The sequence below is a fragment of the Fistularia commersonii genome, chromosome 26 (assembly GCF_037954325.1).
Source record: "Fistularia commersonii isolate RoL2024-O1a breed Wild chromosome 26, RoL_Fcom_v1.0, whole genome shotgun sequence".
Lineage (NCBI taxonomy): Eukaryota > Metazoa > Chordata > Actinopteri > Syngnathiformes > Fistulariidae > Fistularia > Fistularia commersonii.
In genome coordinates this window covers 8,186,396-8,207,500 of record NC_141309.1, presented here as the reverse complement: position 1 = coordinate 8,207,500, position 21,105 = coordinate 8,186,396, and the positions used below count along the sequence as shown (strand labels likewise).

General features: G+C 38.0%; 1 protein-coding gene across 1 annotated transcript in view; it reads left to right on the top strand.

Annotated features, from left to right (window-relative positions):
* Positions 1-21,105, top strand: part of edil3a (EGF like and discoidin domains 3a) — a 119,840-nt gene that overhangs the window by 51,739 nt on the left and 46,996 nt on the right. Inside the window, exon 4 of the mRNA XM_086173687.1 lies at positions 16,178-16,291. Within this exon, the coding sequence (XP_086029813.1) occupies positions 16,178-16,291 (114 nt within the window). The remainder of the gene's footprint in view (positions 1-16,177; positions 16,292-21,105) is intronic.

The following is a 21,105-nucleotide window of genomic DNA, read 5'->3' as shown; positions in this document are numbered from 1 at the left end:
ATGTGCCTCCGTAACTGATTTGGCTGCTTTGCCACTGTCTATGTGTCTTATAAATCACTGGCAGGTGAGAAGCCTTTAACACAGCAGTGATAGAAGACTGACATTTTTTTAATGACAGTGTGATATCCCCTTTAAAATCTACCTTACATATGCTACAAGTGGTCCATTTACCCCACCTGGAATTTCAGTCACGGACTGACATTAACATCAGCTACTGAGCATGTATATTGATGATTTTATCTACAAGATCACTGATACACATTGATTTAAATGAATCTTTAAAGTGCTCAGCATGGCCACAGACCAAATCATGCTGTTGATACCATTAGGCTATCCTACAACCACTATATAGAAGTAAATACACAGTCAGAGTAATGGCATGAGTGACATTACTTACACACACAAAGACAGACACATTGACTTCCTGTTGCTTACCAAATGCCATTTGGAGGATAACAGAAAAGGGACAAGAAAAAATGTAATAAATGTAGGCAATAAATAACTGGAAACATAGATCTGTTGTGTGAATGTTTCCTGAGACTGGGAGCAGCAGACTCTTCACAAGGTGGTTGATTGGCTCCTGGTGAGTTGCCATTTCTCTGGGCTTCTGTGAAAATGAAGAAGTGGAAGCAGATGTTTTGCTGTTTGCTGCATGTAGGCAGTCTCAGGTTTTTTGACAGATGGATGGTTGTTTGTAGTTTGGGTAAGTGAATATGTTCCTAGCAAATTATGCTGGAAAAAAGGTAAGGAGGCTTCACAAGGGAGTGTTTGTGAATGACTGCTCTCAACCAGGCCTTGCTGCTGTGTGGTTTTGCAGCCACTGAGTGTCTTTTTTGGCTGAAAGAGTCATATAAGGGTTTCTGGCATTTTATCCCGAGAACTGCTGGAATGCAGCAAAGCTTGTATGTGTTACTAGCAAAGGCCTTCATTTCAGACTGCCGTTAGACAGCAGGATTATATAGGTAGAAGGGCATATTTTACTTGTGGGTGTGAGTGGGGGTGGAGGCATTACATTGACATTAACACGCTGACTGATGTGCCCTTAAAAGTTTGTAATATTCTGAAATACCACAATAAATCACTGGTCCTTGTAAATGGGTAAGGTTTTTTTTTATTTTTTTTTTTAGCTAAATCTTTTTTTTTTTAGCCAAATCTTTTTGGCTGGAACAACCAAAATCTTTTGTGTTAAAACATTTTAAAAGGCTAACAAGGTTGTCCTTTTTTTACTTTGTGCTTTACTAGCTTCATTCAGTACTCCTTTATAACCTTCAAATGTAAATAGTTAACAATTATTTTAATTTTATAAATTTTTAATCCCTGCTCACAATGAGATTTCTTTAAGCAGTACTGAGTTGTTGGGTGATCTCATTTAAAGTCTCAATTCTATGTTTTTTTTTTTTCCTCACGATAATTCAGGAGTTTGTCAAAGATTTAAAATCTTGACCCTCAAAATAAAATAGGAATGTGTGATAATGTCCCAGTTATCCTAATTTGAGGCTTTTTTTTTGTAATCAATATTAGTCATGATGGCATAATGGTTATCACTCTTGCATATGGAAAATACCAACTTGCAGGGGTTAGTGCTTTTTACCTCACAGCAAAAGGGTCACTGGTTCCATTACGGCTAAGGGGGCTTCTCTGTGGCGTTTGAATGATCTCCTCCAATGTCTGCGTCTGGTTTCCTCCTGCAGTCCAAAACATTTAGTAAGAAAACTAGAGATGTTTCTCACTTATTTGCATGAGTGAATGAAATTGCGAATGGTTGCATGTCTCTTTATGTGGCCCTATGCGTCCCACATTCTGCCCAGTGACAGCTGGGATAGGCTCCACCACCCAACCACCATGACCCCAAGTAGAAGATAAGCCGTATACAATGGATGGATGGATGAATGAATATTACTGATTCAAGCGCATTATAATAATCTATTGGCTTTTTCAATAAATGGCCCAAGCCCAAAATGAGTATAAGGATGGCCCATGACTTATAATCACCTTTTATCACTAATACAGTACTTGCATTAGAGTGTGGCAATGGTGGTCTTTGATGATGGGGAAAAAAAACAAACTATTAAAGCAATTTCAAGTTTCATGAGAAGGTGGTTCTCATTAACTTTCTGACTAGAACATTCATGCTGTGAAATGGAACTGTAGCATAACCAAAATTTAATGAATCCCTCAGACTTTAACTGAAAATGTGAGAGACCCCAGATATTTGAAGCATGCAATATTTGGTAAATCCAAAGAAATTGGCTTTTTATATTTAATTTTTACATTCAAATGCTATACATTTTGTATTTTAAATGTTAACTATTGTAATAGTAGGCTATATACTTGTTTTTTCAAATCTATTTATTCTTGTTTTTTTTAGCAATTTCTCACCAATTTTCATATTACTTCTTTATAATTTCATCACATAAATGCAGTTGTGAAAAAACAAAGTAAAATATCAACTATAGCCAAATTAGTTTCATTTTATTAATTAATTTTTTTTAAGATACATTTTAAACCACTCATTTTTTCATTGTCTGAACAGCTTATCCTACGCTCATGATCACAGTGAGACAGGGATCGATTCAAGCTGTCGTTTGCTGAGAGGCAGGTATCACCCTTGACCAGTTGCCAGATGATAACTGGAATATTTTTAACCATTTTTATGTAATTGAAGACTGCAATCTTTGATTATGCCACTGAAATCTTTCGAGCAATATATTTTCTAAAGTTCCCTCTTCACTGTTCAGTTCTTGGAATATTGATACTTTAGCATCAACATTATTGAGCTTGTTTAAGGGCAGTTTCTTTCTATGGTCTTTTAGTGTGTTGCTGTTTGACTAAGCAACATGTGGTCCTTTACTTGTATACAATATATGTTGGTAATTCTGTGCTTTTGTACTTTCATCTGTTCCTGTCATCATCTGTTAAGTAATTAGCCCTGCTTGCTCGCAATTTTTCTATCGATTTGGGTCCATATTTTACACATATTACTAATTTTGTCAGTTTTTGTTTTTTTCTTGCCGCTTTCTTTAACACAATGTAGCATTATTGATTTCAATTTCTCCTGCTAGTCCCCTACATTTCGATCCTCCTACTTAAACTGAGTGACAAAACGATCTAACCTCAACATGCACCCAGTGGAGGAATCTTTTTTCAGGTATTCATGAATTGCCTCATAAAACTGAGCAACAACACCTCAGAGACCCAGCTTAAAGCAGCTTTGCTCAGGAGGGCATTTCTAGAGGTTTCCTGAAGGCCCCATCTATCCTGGAAAATCAAAAGGATTCTAAAGGTTCTGAATATCTCCCTAGCCTACTTGTTATCTTTTTGCTGGTCCCATAGCAACCAACTAGTTAATCCTATGTCTGCTAGTCTTTCTCTTTCTAGCACCAGGCCAGATTGCATCAAGCCAGCAAGCCTTAGGCCTGCCGGTTTCAAGCCAACGAATATCAAGAAAACAACGGTCCGATCCAATCTTAGATGTCAAGTTGCTTTGTAGTTTGGTTGTTCTTTATGTTCTGTGTTCTCTGTTTTTTGTTGTTTTTTTTTTCCCATTCCCATTCTGCTTTCTGAGTTGAGTTTTGCTTATCCCTGTTTGTGTATTTGCCTGTCAGTTAATTTGTGCGAGACAGTACAGCGTGATCCTAATGTTTCCATGAATCTGGTCTCTGTATGGCTCTGTGTTGTACATCTATCATGTTGTATAATTAGTTCCTTTTTTATACGATGTTTAGTTCTGTCTTTGTTGGCTCCTTAGTTGTGCTAAATGTCTTTCAGTTTGCCTCTGTTTACACCAGTTTCATTTTTGCCTAACAGTTACTGGTCTATTGTTGTTGTTTAAAACAATGAAATGCTGTTTATTTTGATGCCCGCATTTGCATTCCTCTTGCTTTGACACACCATCACAATACATATGTTTGTTTCTGTTGGCTGTCTGTGAGATAGAGACCCAGTCAAAGATCAGTGTTGTAACGTCTATTTTCTCTTTTTTTTGCTCCCACTTGTTCCATCTGAAGAGGAGATGACCCCATCTGGCTCTGTCTCAGTGTGTTTTGTATAACAAGCTAAGGAAACTGGCTGGAATTGAGGTGTTTAGGGACACTTTTTTCAATGCCACTGACATTGATATTTTTCTTTAGTGTTTTGGCTGGTGTTTTTTTGTTTTTGAGATTGGAGCTGTTGTTTTCTTGCTCTATGATTTTTTTTCTTGCTCTGTATGAATTGAACACAGAGAATTTTGCTGGACAGATGATTTACTGCACCATAGCCCAAGTGTACTTGGCACTGATCTATTCGTTTGTGGCTTCATGCAAGTTCTCACATCATCCTCTGTCAGGGTTTAAGCCCATCCTTTAGAACTGAAGTGTCTTGTTACCATTTCCATTTTCATGGAGACAGTTTTGCAAAATTGTACAATCAATCAATTGCTATGCATTTAATTTCATTCAGTGGCGTTAAAGAGAAAGGATGCATAATAAGACTTAAAATAGAATTACCGAGCAAAAATAGATGCTGGAGTGAAAATTAAAGAAAAAAAAGGCACTAACTTAAAAAGGAGGTGGTAGGGCTAACCCCTGCTCCATTGTGCCCTGTCTATCAATTATGTGGAATTAATTTTGGAAAATAACAATCACTCCAAATGTAGCATAGATAAGAACGGTTTAATATCAGCTGTATTTATACTGCATTAAAATTTTGTGAAAAAGTTACTTAAAGCAGGTAACATGATAATGCTGATAATAATAGTTGGGATTGGAATGTGAATGGTAGCAGTACTGACCTTTTCCCATAGGCTTCAGAAGATTAAATGCAGTTTTAGAGCATTAAAATACAAGCACTATTCACATGGATAAGAAATCCTTGAGTCAAGTTCATTTTCTGTTACAGTTACTATTATTTTCAGCCTTTCTGAAATGCTGAGGGAATTTTTTTTATTTTTTATTTTTTCCTCAAAAATAGTATTTCTTGTTTACTTGTCATACCTTTTCAAATATAAAATTTGTCGTCAGATTCCAAAAAGTTTAATTTCATGTGACTAATCTCGGCATGATATTCTCGAATGATATTTCCGTTATGTTCCTCAGTGATGATGTGATACTCCTGCTGGGCGATACATTCAGAGACATTTGAGATGTACAAGTAACTAGCTAATAAAATTATTATTAGTAAGTTCCTTTATGTAATAACCCATGTTAAGCTTCCCTTTTACATGACTATCTACACATTTTTCTGTAAAGTATATAGGCAGAGCTTTGGTGATTGGTGCTTAGTGGGTGCCAAGACAGCTCAAATTAGAATGAGGAAGGAGGGCTTGACACGAATCATGAACTATGATGAACCATTTGCTGTGGCAATTATGTCTTTTCTTAGTTACTAAAAATACACTTGATCAGTTTAAGAGCTTTAAATTTTACTCTTAGGGACCGGTGTTCACATGGAAAGATCCCAGCAAAATTAGTGCTTCTTTATGTGTTAGCAGCAAGGAGGTGGATTATTTACATCTACACAGTGTGCTGCTGTGACATGAGAACCACTTAAGTGGTGCGATCGATTTACAACACAACTAATGAGAGCATGGCGACATGGGACAATAAACTAATTTTATTGGTAATGTTGTTTTTGTGATCATGGGGATCCAACATCGTTACTTAAATTGAGAAGTATGTTATTGTACAGAGCTATGATTAATATATAAAACATTGAAAATCAATTAAAAAAAAACAAAAACAAATTAAGAATAACACCTTTTAGGATGTTCCCTTTAAGACCCAACCAATTTCACAGAATGCCTAAGTGTTTTACGATTTTTGGTGCGATAACAAACTCATCCAGGAAAATGTAAGATCATTTTAAAGAACACACAAGAAAATAAATAAATGAAAATTACCAAGTAGGAGAGTAGTTGTTTGTGAAACGTTATTTGTTTCCTCATGCCTTGTAAGTACCGCAGTGCATCCTTATTGTGGAGGAGTACTTGCAAAAAGGCTCTTCCTAACCCTTCTGTTCACTTCACGTCAGCTGCAGTGTCATCTCCTGGTCTCCTAAGGAAGAATAGGCCCTCTGGCAGATGGACAATGAATAAACAGAGATGCATCCCTAAATCCCTAGAGACAGAAAACAGTCAGTCCTTTCCTGGGCTTTTTCGCTCGATGTAGCAATCAAAAAACAATCCTGATTAATATTCTCCCGTCGATATAGAACAAAATTATTTCAGTATGATCAGTTGGTAACCAGATTTGTGTTGTAGTGGGTGATCCTTTTTTTGTATCCAGTAGAATTTATTCCATGACTAAATCTTAAGTTATGATTTACAGGCATAAGCAGTTGATGACAATTACATAGGATGGATTTGTTGTTTTGTTCTTGCATGCCTGCTCTGATCAAATACATTACTTTAAAAAGTGTAATATATTATGTGCAGCCCATAATTTGATTATATGTTCAGCATATTTAAGGCTCTGTTGTGTGACAGAGAACCAATTGGTTATTCCAGGACTATTTTTAAATTGAGCCAATTATAGTTCACCTGTTCACTCGGCATAGATGTTTTCACAGGAACACATGATGTATTGAAAGAATAAGGGATGTCTGTTTTCTCTAGTATTTGCACCTTGGTGATGTTTAAAGAGCTTTTGGATCAAACCAATGTCCTGGACTAGATCAGTATTCTGTTGTACATCTGCTAGGGCAGCTCCATCTGAAAGCTTAAAATTACTCTTAAGGCTTTTCATCATGCCATTCCCTCCAAACTGAAACTGCTACACATTTTGTGTCTTTATGCTTTTGTAGAGCCCCCTGGTCTGTATTTCATTGAAAGCATTAGTGTTTTTCCTTTTAGATACTCAAACTTCTCAGAAATGCATCGTGAAGTACCTTTTCAAGGGCTTCTTCTGTAGTGCTGTGAATCATTTCTCACAGGGATAATCCCACTTAAAAATGTCCTTGGAATACTCTGTTCTTAATCCTGCATTCACACTTTCATACATCCTCATATCCCTAGAAACATGCAGCGTCTACAATGGTGAAACTAATGTACACAGAACATTAGATTTAAGAAATTCTGTACAGAAAATCAATACAATCAACACAACTGCCAAACACAGTTACGCATGACAATATGAGGCATATCATTGCGAAAACACCTGTCAGGGATACACTGATGGCAAATACATCTTTTATCCAATTTTGTGACTCTATCAGACTGTTGAAAGGACTTCTGTCTCATGCATTTATAGTTAATTCAGGAGGTTAAGCAAAGCATGACAAGACTGACAGGATATATTGACAGTGGAGACAGCCACTTGCTTGCTCTGTCTTCTATGAACTTCAAGCGACAGCCCTGGTCTTGGCCTTTGTTTAGCATGAGCTGGATACATTTCACTGCACCACAAACTGTCACACACAGCATCTAAGGATTATTGACCAATCTGTTAAAAAAGTATATTTATATAAAAATATGTTCTTAATGTGCAGTAGTGATGTAAGATAGTATCATAATGTATAATTATAGATTTGAATTCTTCTTGGCAAATGGTCAATCCACCTGTATTTCAGTTCACAAATGGTAGGTAAATCATCAAAAATGCTTGTTTTACTTGTTTTCAATAAGATATATTTTTGCATTTTGTTTTGTTGGTTATCAGGAAAAAGAAAATGTTACTAATCACCAACAAAAATAAATGGTTACACCCAGAGAGAACTGAAATTGAAACCAAACTGACCGCAGGCAGAAGCTGATCTTTCCGAAATATATTTGTTAATTGCATGGAAACATAAGAGTGAGAGGCCCAATGCCAATGTTAAATCTAGAATTAACTGGGTGAGTATAAAAAACAAGGCAAAAAACAAAACAAAACAACAAACAAAAAAGAAGCCTCCTGAAAACATTGGCATGAGAACCTTTCGACAATTGGGAGAAAATTAGTTTGCTACCTTTTCTTAATGGTGATTCAGTCTCAGCCTCTCTAAAATAACAACAATGAGTTTTCCAAAATGCAATGCTGGTCCATTTGAAATTGATTTGAAAATCACAATGACATCTTTTACAAACAGCTGCTCCCTTCGGGGATCACCACAGTGAATCAACTTCCTCCATCTTATCCTATCTCTTTATCCTACTCTTTCACACCAACTAACTTCATATCCTCTTTCACTACATCCATAAATCTTCTCTCTGGTACCCTCTAGACCTCCTGGTGGGCAGCTCCAACCCGAACATCCTTCTACCAATAGCTTCACCACCTGTCCTCTATACATGCCTGAACCATCCCAGTCCAGTTTCTCTGACTTTATCTCCTGAACATTCAGCATGTGCTGTTCCTCTGAGAGACTCATTCCTGATCCAATCCATCCTTGTCACACCTAAAGAGAACATCACCGTCTTTTGCTACCCCAGCTTTGCTTTCTGTCTGCTCCTCTGTGCTACTGTCTCCAAACCATACAGATTTGTGGATCACGGCTCTTTTCTTTCATTCTGGCTGATATTCTTCTATCATATCAAATGTTGTCAAATTTCATCCCTGACACTTTTCTCCACACATTCCAACCTGCTTGACCACGTTTCCTCACCTCTTTTCCCAACTCTCCATTGCTCTGGACTGTTGACTTTAAGTACCTTGACCAACTTTTAGTCTGTTTACCTCTCACCTTTTGTACTAAATGTGATATCAAGATTAAATACATCTTTATGTACCGGTAAGTTAAATAAATAAAGTGAATAGTCTGAAACATAAATTATACATATGATTATTTAAATAGAGATGTCCTGCAGTTTTTATCAAATCAGTTAAAATAGTATTATGTCCGCCAAAGTGATTGCTCTACAGAGGCATGCACAATACATTCAAATACAGTATATATTTCATTCACAGTGCATGGTCAAGCTTAATTGAGCTTTCCATCATGAAAAATATAATTGAACCATATGGACAAAAACCATAAGATGAGAAAAATCAATAGCAAGTTATGAAATGGCAGACAAAATAATACTTTTCAAACTTATTGTGGTCACATAGGTCTGAGACCGAACATACCACCCACTGAAGAGTCCTTTTATTTGTGCAAGATGTGAGCAGATGGGCCTTTTGTCACTGCCTCTTTTATGTGGTTGCTTTGAGACATCGAACCTGCCAAATTCGAGTGGGGCAAGTAAATTACACAACAGACACAAATAAAAGAAAATTGTACATCAACAGTGGAATCATATGATTGACTGAAGAGACATTTATAATGCATTGTTTTAAGGCTGTCTACATCCTGTTACCTGAACAATGTGACATCTGGATAAACTCAATATTTGCTGTGTATGCCCCATGCTAGATATGAGCTTACATCAGGGACCACATCAGCGAATTGGTTGCCCTCAAGGCGCCACATGTAACGTTAACAGTTTAAATGTAACTAAATGTAACCAAATGTAATGTGAAATAAATGCAACTACTCCTTAATGTTAAATAACTCTGAATTTATTACTCATTCAAATCCAAAATGTCACACATGCATTTGCATAGATGTTAAAAAATATGTTTACTAGTTGCGCTATTACAACATAAATGCTTTTATGGTGTCAATTAATTAAACCCACATTACTCCCATCAATCAATGACTAAACTATCAAAGTGACTAAAGAAAAATATCATCTAGCACTAGTTAGTCAAAAACTTTTTGTCACAGTTGAGAGGGGGAGAATAAAAGAATATGTACAACCAACAATTGTGAGCTGCTAAGAACATGTGTGACAGATATAAAATTTTACAAAACCAAATGGCTGCACACAGCCTTGCAAATTTGTCTCCATAAATATACAATTTTTTCTCCTTGAAGCACAAACATGTATTCAGCTTCCTATCTGAATCAACTTTTCTCTTCCTGGAAATTTAGGGATCATTTGTAATTCCAATTGTTGAAAATCGCACTGATGTGGAAACACTGCAATCTAATGGCGGGATGCCATCACTGTGTGGTTCACATGATTGGCATGAATTGTGGGAAATGTAGTTTATGGTCAATGCATGCGTTTTTATTTTAAGACAATCAGACCGTATAAGATGGTCTTGTGGGCCACATAACATGACATGGCGGGCCACATTTGGCCCACAGACCTTGAGTTTGACACATTTAGTTCAGTTTAAAGGGAATTCTTTGCAAAACGTTGCCCTTCCTTTCATTTATTAGCCAGGCACTAATGTCCATTGTGTTATTTTACTTTGACTTCAATATTCCAATACAAATTCCCATGGATTTTGTTTTATGATAATTCTTATAAAGTGCATTGTCATTGAGCTTATAACATTCTATCCCCTGAAAAACCCTAGATGCAATTTTAAATTGGTGATTATTTCAGATATCGAGCTTTTCAAGGTTGGAGGTTAATAATGTAGGAGCATTATTAACTGGATGTCTGCTTTAGTCCTGTCAATTACCAGGGCAAAAGGTGAATTTTCCAGCTTGTTTAGATTGAGGGGTATAGGTGATCTGCTTGTTTTAGAGGTCTGCTGTGCCTTTGACACAAAAAACAAAAATAAATTACATACACTGAAACTTCCCAGGGCGAAATAGTTCATATAAGTTCAAACAAGTCCAGAGATTGAACCATGGTGAGTCCTCAAATGAAAAATCAAATGAATACATGATACGAATCTCTACAGACTATTTGGCATTGAATGTTGTGCTCTCCAGCAAAGGGACACAGCTGACCGGCATCATTGCAGATTCTCCTCTCATGGGTGTACCATCGCCAATTTAGTTTGCAGAGCCAGTGTTTGCTCTTTACACAGAGCTGTATTCATTGTGCTCATTATTGTATAATGGAGACTATAAGAAGACCATAAAGGCAAAGAGTGAGACGATGGCTGAGAGCTTTATAAGTCATACCGGGGAATCTGAAATTATATGTGGGGGTGAGTCTTATGACCAAGAACTACAGACAAAGACACACTGTGGCATGCCAGTCGCAACAGAAAACTTCCATTATTATCATCAAATTAAGCTGCTACAGTGACTTTTGTTGCCTGACATACTTGCGCTGAGCCATACAGTTCATCTTTACAATTTTTGGGTTATTTATTTGCCCACAAGAGATGGACACATTGCCCCCATAAAATGAGAAGAAATAGATATCATATCAAACATTCAAACGAATTGATCCCATTAATTTCTATTCATTGTGCATATAAGTAGACACCGTACTGCACTGTGCTGTGACAAAACCAATAACAGCCTGCATAGGATATCTGAAAAATAGCAAATTCCATTAAACACTGGCAGCAAGGTGATGCAGTGGTTAGCACGTCACAGCACAAAGGTACTGTGAGGCTAATGCGATATCGGTTTGATTCCGACAAGGGGACCCTTCTGTGTGGAGTTTGAATGTTCTTCCCGTGTCTGCGTGGGTCTCCTCTGAGTTCTCTGGTTTACTCCAATAGTCCAAAAACATGCAGCAGGTTATCCATCCATCCATCTTCCCCTGCTTATCCAGTCAGGTCGCAGGGGCAGCAGCTGGAACAGTGAGTCCCAGACCTCCCTCTCCCTTGCCACACGCTCCAGCTCCTCTGAGGGGATCCCAAGGCGTTCGCAGGCCAGCCTGGAGACATAGTCTCTCCATCGTGTCCTGGGTCTTCCCAGTGGTCTCGTCCCTCATGGACATGCCTGGAATACCTCCCCTGGGAGGCATCCAGTAGGGATCCTGACCAGATGCCTAAGCCACCTCATTTGACTCCTTTCTATGCGGAAGAGCAGCAGCTCCACTCCAAGCTCCTCCCAGATGACCAAACTTACCACCCTATCTCTAAGGAAGAGTCTGTCCACCCTCCAGAGGAAACTAATTCAATCCGCTTGTATCCGCGATCTCATTCTTTCTGTCACTGCCAACAGCTCCTGACCATAGGTGAGGGTGGAAACGTAGATTGACTGGTAAATTTAAGGTTTTATCTGTCTTCACCAAAACAGACCAGTACAGAGTCTGCAGCGCTGCTGATGCAGCACCAATCCACCTGACGATCTCTCTCCATCCTTCTCTTACTCGTGAACAAGACCCTGAGATACTTGAACTCCTCCACTTGGGGCAGGACCTCTTCCCCGACCCAGAGTGGGTCAACCGTTTCCGGTTGAGCACCCATGCTCTCGGATTTGGAGGTGCTTCACACTCTGCTGCAAACTGTTTCAGTGAGAGCTGGAGATCACGGCCTGATGAGGCCAACAGAACCACATCATCTGCAAAAAGCAGAGACTTGATCCTGCGGCCATGATCCCCTCGACGGCCTGGCCCTCCTGGTCCTCATCCATCCCCAGGGCCCCGCTACTGAAGAGCTTTTTAACTGCTTCAGCAACTTCAGCCCCGGAAAAAGGCGTGTTCCCTCCAGAATCCCCCAGCTCTGCTTCCTCATTGGAAGGTGTTTTGACAGGGTTGAGGAGGTCTCGTAAGTATTACTCCCACCGAAGCCGCATAAAAAAAAAAAAAAGAGCCCAGCCCCTCTCGAGAGGCCTGGTTCCAGACCCTATGCTGTGCATTAGGGTGAGTCCAACTATATTTAGTCGGAATCTCCCATCTGTGAGCTACCATCTGAGAGATGGTAGCTCACGGGATGCAGCAGGTTTATTGGAAGAAAATTGACCAGAATGAGTGAGTGAGTGATGGTTCTTTGTCTATATATGTGGCCCTGTGATTGACTGCCGACCAGTCCAGAGTGTACCCTGGACAAGACTAAGTCATCACAATGAATGGTTATATGTATTTATACTTGGCCCTGTGACTGACTGGCAACCAATCCAGGGTGAAACCCGCCAAACTGCCATGAAAATGTGGATAATTTCCAACCCCAGTCTCCTCATCCCCCATGCCCTGAGTGCAGGATAAGCAGTATAGATAATGAGTGCGTTAATGCATGTCTGTTTCAAGATCTTGAGTTTGTGTTTGCTTGTTTGACATCTGGTCTTTTGTACTTGCTTATGATTGATTTATCCTGATATTAATTATTAACCAATATTACCATTTCAGTACTCATGGCCCTTCCTTTATGGTCTAACAGAGCTAGTCAGTAGCATGAAAATCCTGAATTGCATTATTTGTTGATTGATATTTTTTTTTATTCACATTGAAGAGCTCAAGATGGACTGCCAATTGGGCAATGCATGTTGCACCCAGCAGACGCATCATTAGGAGGGCCCCTTATCGCGCTTTGTTGATGGGAAACCATACTTCGTACCCTGCCAGGGTAGTTTTACTTAAATGACTTGAATGGAGATGCTCACGTAACATTACCGCAATTATAATGATAAATGGGCCACCACATCTCACACCATTAACCACAGGGCCCAGCTGTATTAAAACTGTAGATTGACAACCATATACACAAACATTGAAAAATGCATTTTATCCTCTTAGAATATCCTCTTAGAATTAGAAGCATGCATGTAGATGTAGGCCTGTTGTGTAAATCTAAATGTTTGTCCAATTGTGCATACATACACAAGCATAATCTCTACTCTCACAAACATCCATCAATGGATGAAGGTCAATAGACCCCTGAAATAATTTCCATCTGAATTGTTATTGCAGTTCAATTGCCCCAAAGACACTTAAACAAAAATATAAGAAGAAAAGTAAAATGTAATAACTCTTCAAGGGTTTCAAACTTTGATTTGTCTGGTGACTCAGCAGTGGTCTCACAGAGCACAATAAAATAGGTGTAGCTAAAGTGACAGGATGTGATCAGTTCACTTAGCGTTGATCTCTGATCAGGGATCATCTGGCCCCGGGTCTCAAATAAGGAAGATTGGAAATCCCATAAGAAAAGCTGAGATGTAAGGAATAGTACTATCTGACCTCTACCTACCATCAGGGATTTTTTTCCAGATTGCCGAGATAAAAATGATGACACATGTGAAGAGGTCCTCCTCAGTCTTTGACCAAGTGTCATCCCTGAAGCTCCTCTGCAGGAGCTCTTTTGTAAGCTAGAAAAGCAAGGAGCAGCAGGCTGCCTGCAGGGAGAGAGTTCGCTTTACAGCAGGGGTAAACAGCTTGATTCAAGGAGTCTGGAAGTACAACAGATACCAATGCATCTGATGTGTTATATCATTCAAAGTCTACTTGCTAATACCATTCAATAATGTAGGGTCCTTTTAGTACCAGCTTTGACAAACACAGAGATAAGCTATCCACTTGAAATATGTCAAAAGGCATTAGTTGAAACATGCATTTGGAAAAAGCTGGAAGAACTTGAAGCCGGTCAGGAATGCGTCCTTTTCAAGGAGGAATGGGAGACTTTTGTAGTCTTCATCCTGCTTGGCCTTTGGAGTCTTCTAACATCTTGTCATCTGCATATGGCCCTGCTCCCTCCCCAGACTACAGGACATTTTGTGAAGGAGACTGCAATTAACCAAATTACCGCTTCAGCATACAGCAGACTTGGACCCAACCTTAAGTGTTGCCACACCTCCAACTTGTAGAGTTTTCTATGTGGCCTAGGCAACCCTGTATTGCCATGACATCTCTGTTGTTGCCCAGCCAACCTTGTGCAATCACAGATGGTCCTCACTTCATGACGGGGTTACATTCCAAGGGGTCTGTTCGTTAAGCAAGTTTGTCGTTAAGCGAAACACCGTTTCTACTGTTCTACTACCGTACAGTATTTGCATACGTCGGCCATTTGTACCATGCTATTTTCCCTTTTTTTTCCCTTTAATATTTATATTTGCATGAATATAAGCGCAGGTAATTGGGTATTATACATAACCACTCACAACTCCACTGCGAGCGCATTCCGCTTGTATTTCAATATTATCACAAAGCCCGTCGTAACACCAAGTTGTCTTTAACTGAGTTCGTCTTGTGAGGACCATCTGTATACCTAAAAAGAGTGACCTATTCAATCCGGGTGTGTGCACGTGTGTGTTTGTCTGTGTGAGTCTGTGTGTGTACGTTTGTGATTCTGATAACCTCATTCTCTGTCGAAAGCATGCACGATTACATACAATATTAACGAGACGTAAGAAAAATCACAAAATATCACTAACATAAATGAATGAATATACCAACAAATGGACATCTTTCCTTATGGAATACATTTAGAAATGTGATATTATTAAGATGCACAGCCATTTGATAAAGAGCAATAAAAGCCAGCTTTTCTCAAACTGACACAAAGACTGAAGAACAAACAGGAGCTAAGATCACATGGGGTTTATGTATTTCAGAGTCAGAGCCTTAAGAGTAAAAGGATATGAAAGAAACCTATCATGACTCTACCTGCGTGTAAGGGTGAAACAGGTGCAAGGGATGAAATAGCATCAGTCTTCCCCCATGTGATCCCTAGCGGTTAGTTGCTATTTCTATTGCAGTTGGTCTCATAACAACATCTTTCCCACTTCAGATCTTTCCCTTTAAGTTGACCGATTTCATTTATCATCTAGGTGCGGATAATATGTCTGTTACTTTATCGTCTTGGAAGTTGTACTTTAAATAATCATAGTGCAAAAATAAAATGGATGATTAATAAGAGAACACAAATATATTGTTTTTATCTATTATCCTAAGATCTCCTTCATGAATGATTGTACTTTTTTTTATAACTGAAAGCACTGTACCAGACATCCCTATACATAATTTTGTTAAGAAAATGTGCTCAGTGAGCCCCATCTAGACAGAGAAATATAGGTAGACACACTGAAATCTGGTACAAATCTTGAGACATACACATACAGAAAATATTTCCACTTGATTAATTTTAATTGCACTGTAGTCCGAGTGAAATTATATAGTAATCATACTTGTGGTACAGTATGAGTGGCATTGTAGGTGGTGATTGAAAACACTAAAGGTTGCTGTTTTTAAAACTTTTTTTGCAGTCAGGTCAAGGACCTGTAGTAATCCTGCCCTATATGTTGTTTTGTCTATCTGTTCTAGTTATTGCTGACTGTAAGTTTGGAAGTTGGAGAATTTTGCAAACTATGTTTTTGTAACAGAATTATATTTTATGATTCATCAAATTTCAGCTTTATTTTGCTCATATTTTTTTTTCCTCGTAAAGTAGCCCTATAATCTTCTTACTGGTAATTTGATTTTACACTTTTAAGAAATAAATGACTCAGTGTCTTTTGGCGGACAGTCAAGAAATAAACAAAAATATTTCCTCCCTATAAAATTCAGAAAAAAGTAACAAGGTACTTTTTTGTCTCTTTTCTCTACAAGATATCAATGAATGTGAGAGGGAACCATGCAAGAATGGGGGCATTTGCACAGATCTGGTGGCCAACTACTCCTGCGAATGCCCAGGGGAGTACATGGGTAGGAACTGCCAATACAGTAAGTGTTTTATTCATTTATTCATTTGTTTTTTTTCTCTGAATATTTCAAAAACCTTTTCATATTTATAGCACATAAAATGTTTGAAATAACTGCATAGTAGGTAGTTTAACACAGGCAAATTGACAGTAGCAGCTTGCTCCTATGAAAACTCTGAAAGTCTTCAGTGTTCACACAGTGGGATCCTCTAAATCAAACTACAACTGGCATATACCTCTACCTTTTACTGTTATCTACTGATAACCGTTATGTGTTTTATAAGTATGTCCAAGCACTATAGCTTTTTCATACCTTTTCACCTGCTGCTATGTGAAATAATCCTGTGAACTGTAACACACAATGTGAAAGGCAATTGTTAAGTACATTTCTCAATAACTTGTAATTTTCTTGATGGAAAGTGCTCCTGGCAAAAGTACATTCATGGCATCTTGGGGCACCAGCAGCTTCACAAAACCTGTGACCTTTACTCTTTCCAGCTTAAATGCCTGTGTTGATAAATGCTGTCGTGATGTATTACTGCTTAGCAGTTTCCCTCGGTACATTTCCAGTTCACGAATTCCAATTTAGTAACAGACAAACCTCTACATTGCAACTGCTGTTCGTCACAAAATAAGGGGAGAAATTCAGGATAAATTTAAGCTCAGCTATTTCTCGCTGTAGCTGCCATGCTAAATTCATGTAAGAAAGAAAAAATACATTTTTCACATTGAAAGGAATCGAGGCAAACCTCACTAATTAGTTTGGCACAGTTAGACTCAAAGGAAATTTATCAGAACTGAAATAGTCTTGTTGATTGAACATATGCTGTGCTCCATTATGTATTCAATGATGCTTTTGTAATTGGCATAAATTTGACATTTGTACAGTATGCTATACCACGCTTAATTCAACTCATCATTTTCAGTTGCACCACAACACATAGATCTTAGAATTGTGCATTTTGGTTCTAACACAGACACATTCAAATTGAGATTAATTCAGATAATGACAACTACATCAATTATGGTGCCAGAAAAATATGGCCCAGCATTTAGTATGTGTAAAAAAACTGAAAACAATATACAGTACACATACCTAAAGCAGAATAAAAAGTGTGCAGTATACATCACTCGACTTCTATAAAATTCAGGCTCAGCACATGCTCAAAGTAGCCTAGTGCATTTGGAGTCACATCATTGCCCATACTTTCTTTGTTAAAGTTTTTATGACTATGGGAATGAAGAAGTTCCTCATGTTTTTGGGGCCAGGGAGACTTAATAGTGGCATCCTAATGATTGTAGGTGGGAAGACTTCTGCAGAGTGTGAGAGGGGTCATCTATAATGAGGTTGGCTTTCTTTTCAACTGCTTGAATACAGAGCATGGATAATTGAGTTTTGGTTTTACTGATTATTCTTGTTGCCCGGTTAATGATTCAGGAGTGCTTTGATTTATTTTCAAAAGGGATAGAGTTTAACAATGATGTGATGGTGAAGGTGAGTACAAATTTATGATTGATTTGTACACAGATGGTAAAAATGGCCTCTCTGACCTCTAAGCTTTGGAGAGCAACTGATACAATTTATTAATGGGCCATCAAGGATGCAAACAACACAGAATGATAATAAATCCAAAGCTGAATCGTGTACTTCATCATCTTCTGTACCATCTTCTTTTTAAAAAAAAAGGCATTTTTTCTCCCCTTTATTTAATACTGCTGAAAATCATCAGTTACTAAAGCGGTATACATTTTTCAGAAACATCAAATCTATCAAATAGTTATTTTTGTTTAATCCCCAAATGAGGAAAGATGTGGATTGCTCTGGGCCTCTTTGCCCAGACCTATCTCAGGGCTAAGATCATCTCAAATGCTAAGCAACAACTTATACTTAACTAACAGTATTGTCTTCCACAAAACAAAATAATAACATCCTGCAGCTCTACACTGAATTAATTTCTATCAAATAGTTACTCTGCTTTTTCATGACTTAAGCAGCTGAAAGTTACTTTTAATGAAAATTAAGGAGCTGCAATATATGTGTGTGTGTGTGTGTGTGTGTGTGTGTGTGTGTGTGTGTGTGTGTGTGTGTGTGTGTGTGTGTGTGTGTGTGTGTGTGTGTGTGTGAGTCAATGAAAAATAATAGGATGCTTACTCTGCTTGTGGACTTGCTGCAGTTTAACATATGACCAGCCATACATATCAGAGGTAAATCATTTCATCTCATCTGAAATGTCACACATGTTGAATGTACACGTGATGCATCTTTCTGGTTTGCACAGTTATTATTTTTCTCATCAACACATCTGCTCTATGAACATTAATATCCCTGTGCTAATTTGTTTAGGCTGTAGGTAGGGTTTGTGGGTGATGGATTTAGCTGTCACAGCATGGTAGTGATGTGTGCCGTCAAAAGGCTGATGTATGCTCTGGGGCCAGCAGGCCAAGGCCCAGGGGCTGGCTGCCTCTGCTGCTCTGACAGACGACTGGCAGGCAGCTCATTAAGAATGGCCTGTCATCGCTGCAAGGTGAGAAGGACCGTGGCACTGCAACAGTGTCTTGCCACAACAATCACACAGAATATCTTACAAGAGCACTGCCAAGGAGGTACAATATTATCATATATCATATAGTGCTCCCTGAAGTTATCTCAGGGAGGAAATAAAGCACCATACTGTAGACAGACCAACTCCAGCATGGGGCAAAGAGAGTCCCCTTATTTGAAAATGTTGGTTTCTTGTTTGTATAATATAATTCACCCCTCTTTCCAGATGGCTAAAGCTGGATCATCAAGCAGTTACAAGTATACTTTAGCTAGTCTAGATGACCAAAAAGTTTGAGGCATCCCTCAATGATTTTAACCAGCAGTGTAAGATAAGATAAGATAAGATAAGATAAGATAAGATAAGATAAGATAAGATAAGATAAGATAAGATAAGATAAGATAAGATGTACTTTATTGATCCCATGAATGGAATATTAATGGGCTGCAGCAGCAGAACATACAAAGAACAGACAGTGTCAAGCTAAAAATAGAAATAATATGAAATGAAATATGAATAAAATCTGAAAGTATAAAGCATATTAAGTATTATCTAAAAATGTCTATACTTATTTGCCTCATGCAAATGAAAGGAAATATGCAAAATGGCATTGTAGCATTGTAAAGTAACTAGTCTGGTATCACAAAATAATTGACAATGTTTTTTGTTTTTTTTTATTCATCTTTACATGAGAAACAGAGTACTTCAATAATAGTTACCCACTCAATCTTCGGTAAAAACCTCTGTTGAGTTTTCCGATAATCAATACAACAACTTTTAAACTATTTTAACAAAATATACAGAGAAAAAATTGTTTTGATATGTACAAACAGCTGTGTCAATAATCAATGATTCAACAAACCAAAAAATGGGTACAAAAAGAGTAGCATTGTGTGACAAGATTGATTCTCCCTTTTCTATTTTTCAAATGTAGTCCATGGTTTTGATTTAAGCTGTGTGGTGGGATTGATGTCACTCATTCAGTTTTTACCACTTTTAAAAGTGGTAAAAACAGTTTTGGTGAGTTGACATGGTACATATATTCGACTTATTACCTCAAAAGTCCAGTTTCTTTCCTTGTCTTTTTCTTTTGTTTTTACACTTTTGAAAAAAAAACAGTTATTCTATTAAGAATGTACTAGAAAGATTAAGATCTAGATGCAAACTTAACATGATTAATCCCTTATCTTGTTATGATGAAGACTAAAAAAGCATGTGTTGAATTCACTGTGGGCATTCAACAGGGTCATATTATGAAGGATTGGCAGAGGATTGGAAGTCAGAGACATGAGTATATTTATTTTTATTGTTATTTTTACCAACAAATCCATCCTTCCATTTTCGCTGAACACTGCCTTCTGCAAGGAGCTTTTCTTTTGCTCCCTATGTACTCTTTTTGTCTACCAGCAACTCAGCATCCTGCCTCCATGCACGGTTTGTCTTCCCAGGTGTTTTTCACAGCAAGCTACATTGCATATGGTCACGAATATGGTGTCATAAATTGGTGTTTAAGGTTTGATAACAAACAGCAGTAACACCAATATTGGTCCCTACAGTATGAGGAGCTGCACACAAGGCATCTGTCTGTGTACAATTTTTGAACGTTGTTTAATTTTTATTAAGCTGATGTGTTAAATCTTGTGTCTCATAAGTGAGCAGGTAATCTTCACCCTGATCACTAAAGTGTTTCGATTTACCTGTCCAACAGTCCGTGAGAGCTGTCCACGTTCAACTCTAAATCTCCTGGCATTCTGTCTTGAACAGCTAACAGCGAAAAGTTAAAATAAGCTGATTACTGAGTTTATACTTACCTGACGTGCCACACTTAATTAGCCAGAAAATAGGACAAAACTGACTTCAATTAAACTTTTAGCTTCATCTATGAGGTAACCCGCTACCATGCAAGCAGAGCTATGGACACTTTACATACATTTTAAACTATGAAAAAGCAGTACCTGTCAGTAAGAATAAAATATGTCAACAGTATAGTAAAATTCTATGAAAGCTAACAAGACAAATATATGTGAATAAATACATTATATGGAAATACATTACCCAGCATCATCAGCAGTATAAATACTGTACCGATTTGGACATGATGATTGTCAAAACTTTGTCATTGTGAACTTTTGTTAACCTTGTCTGTCTTGTATGGTCCCCCTCCCTCTCTTTTACATTATGTTAACCTCTTTTTAACTCCCAGGTGTTAGTATTGATGCCAAAAAGCAAACGCAACTGAGACGGCACAAGGTAATTTCTGCATTGCTCATAGTGAGTAGCTGCAGATTTTGGCAGG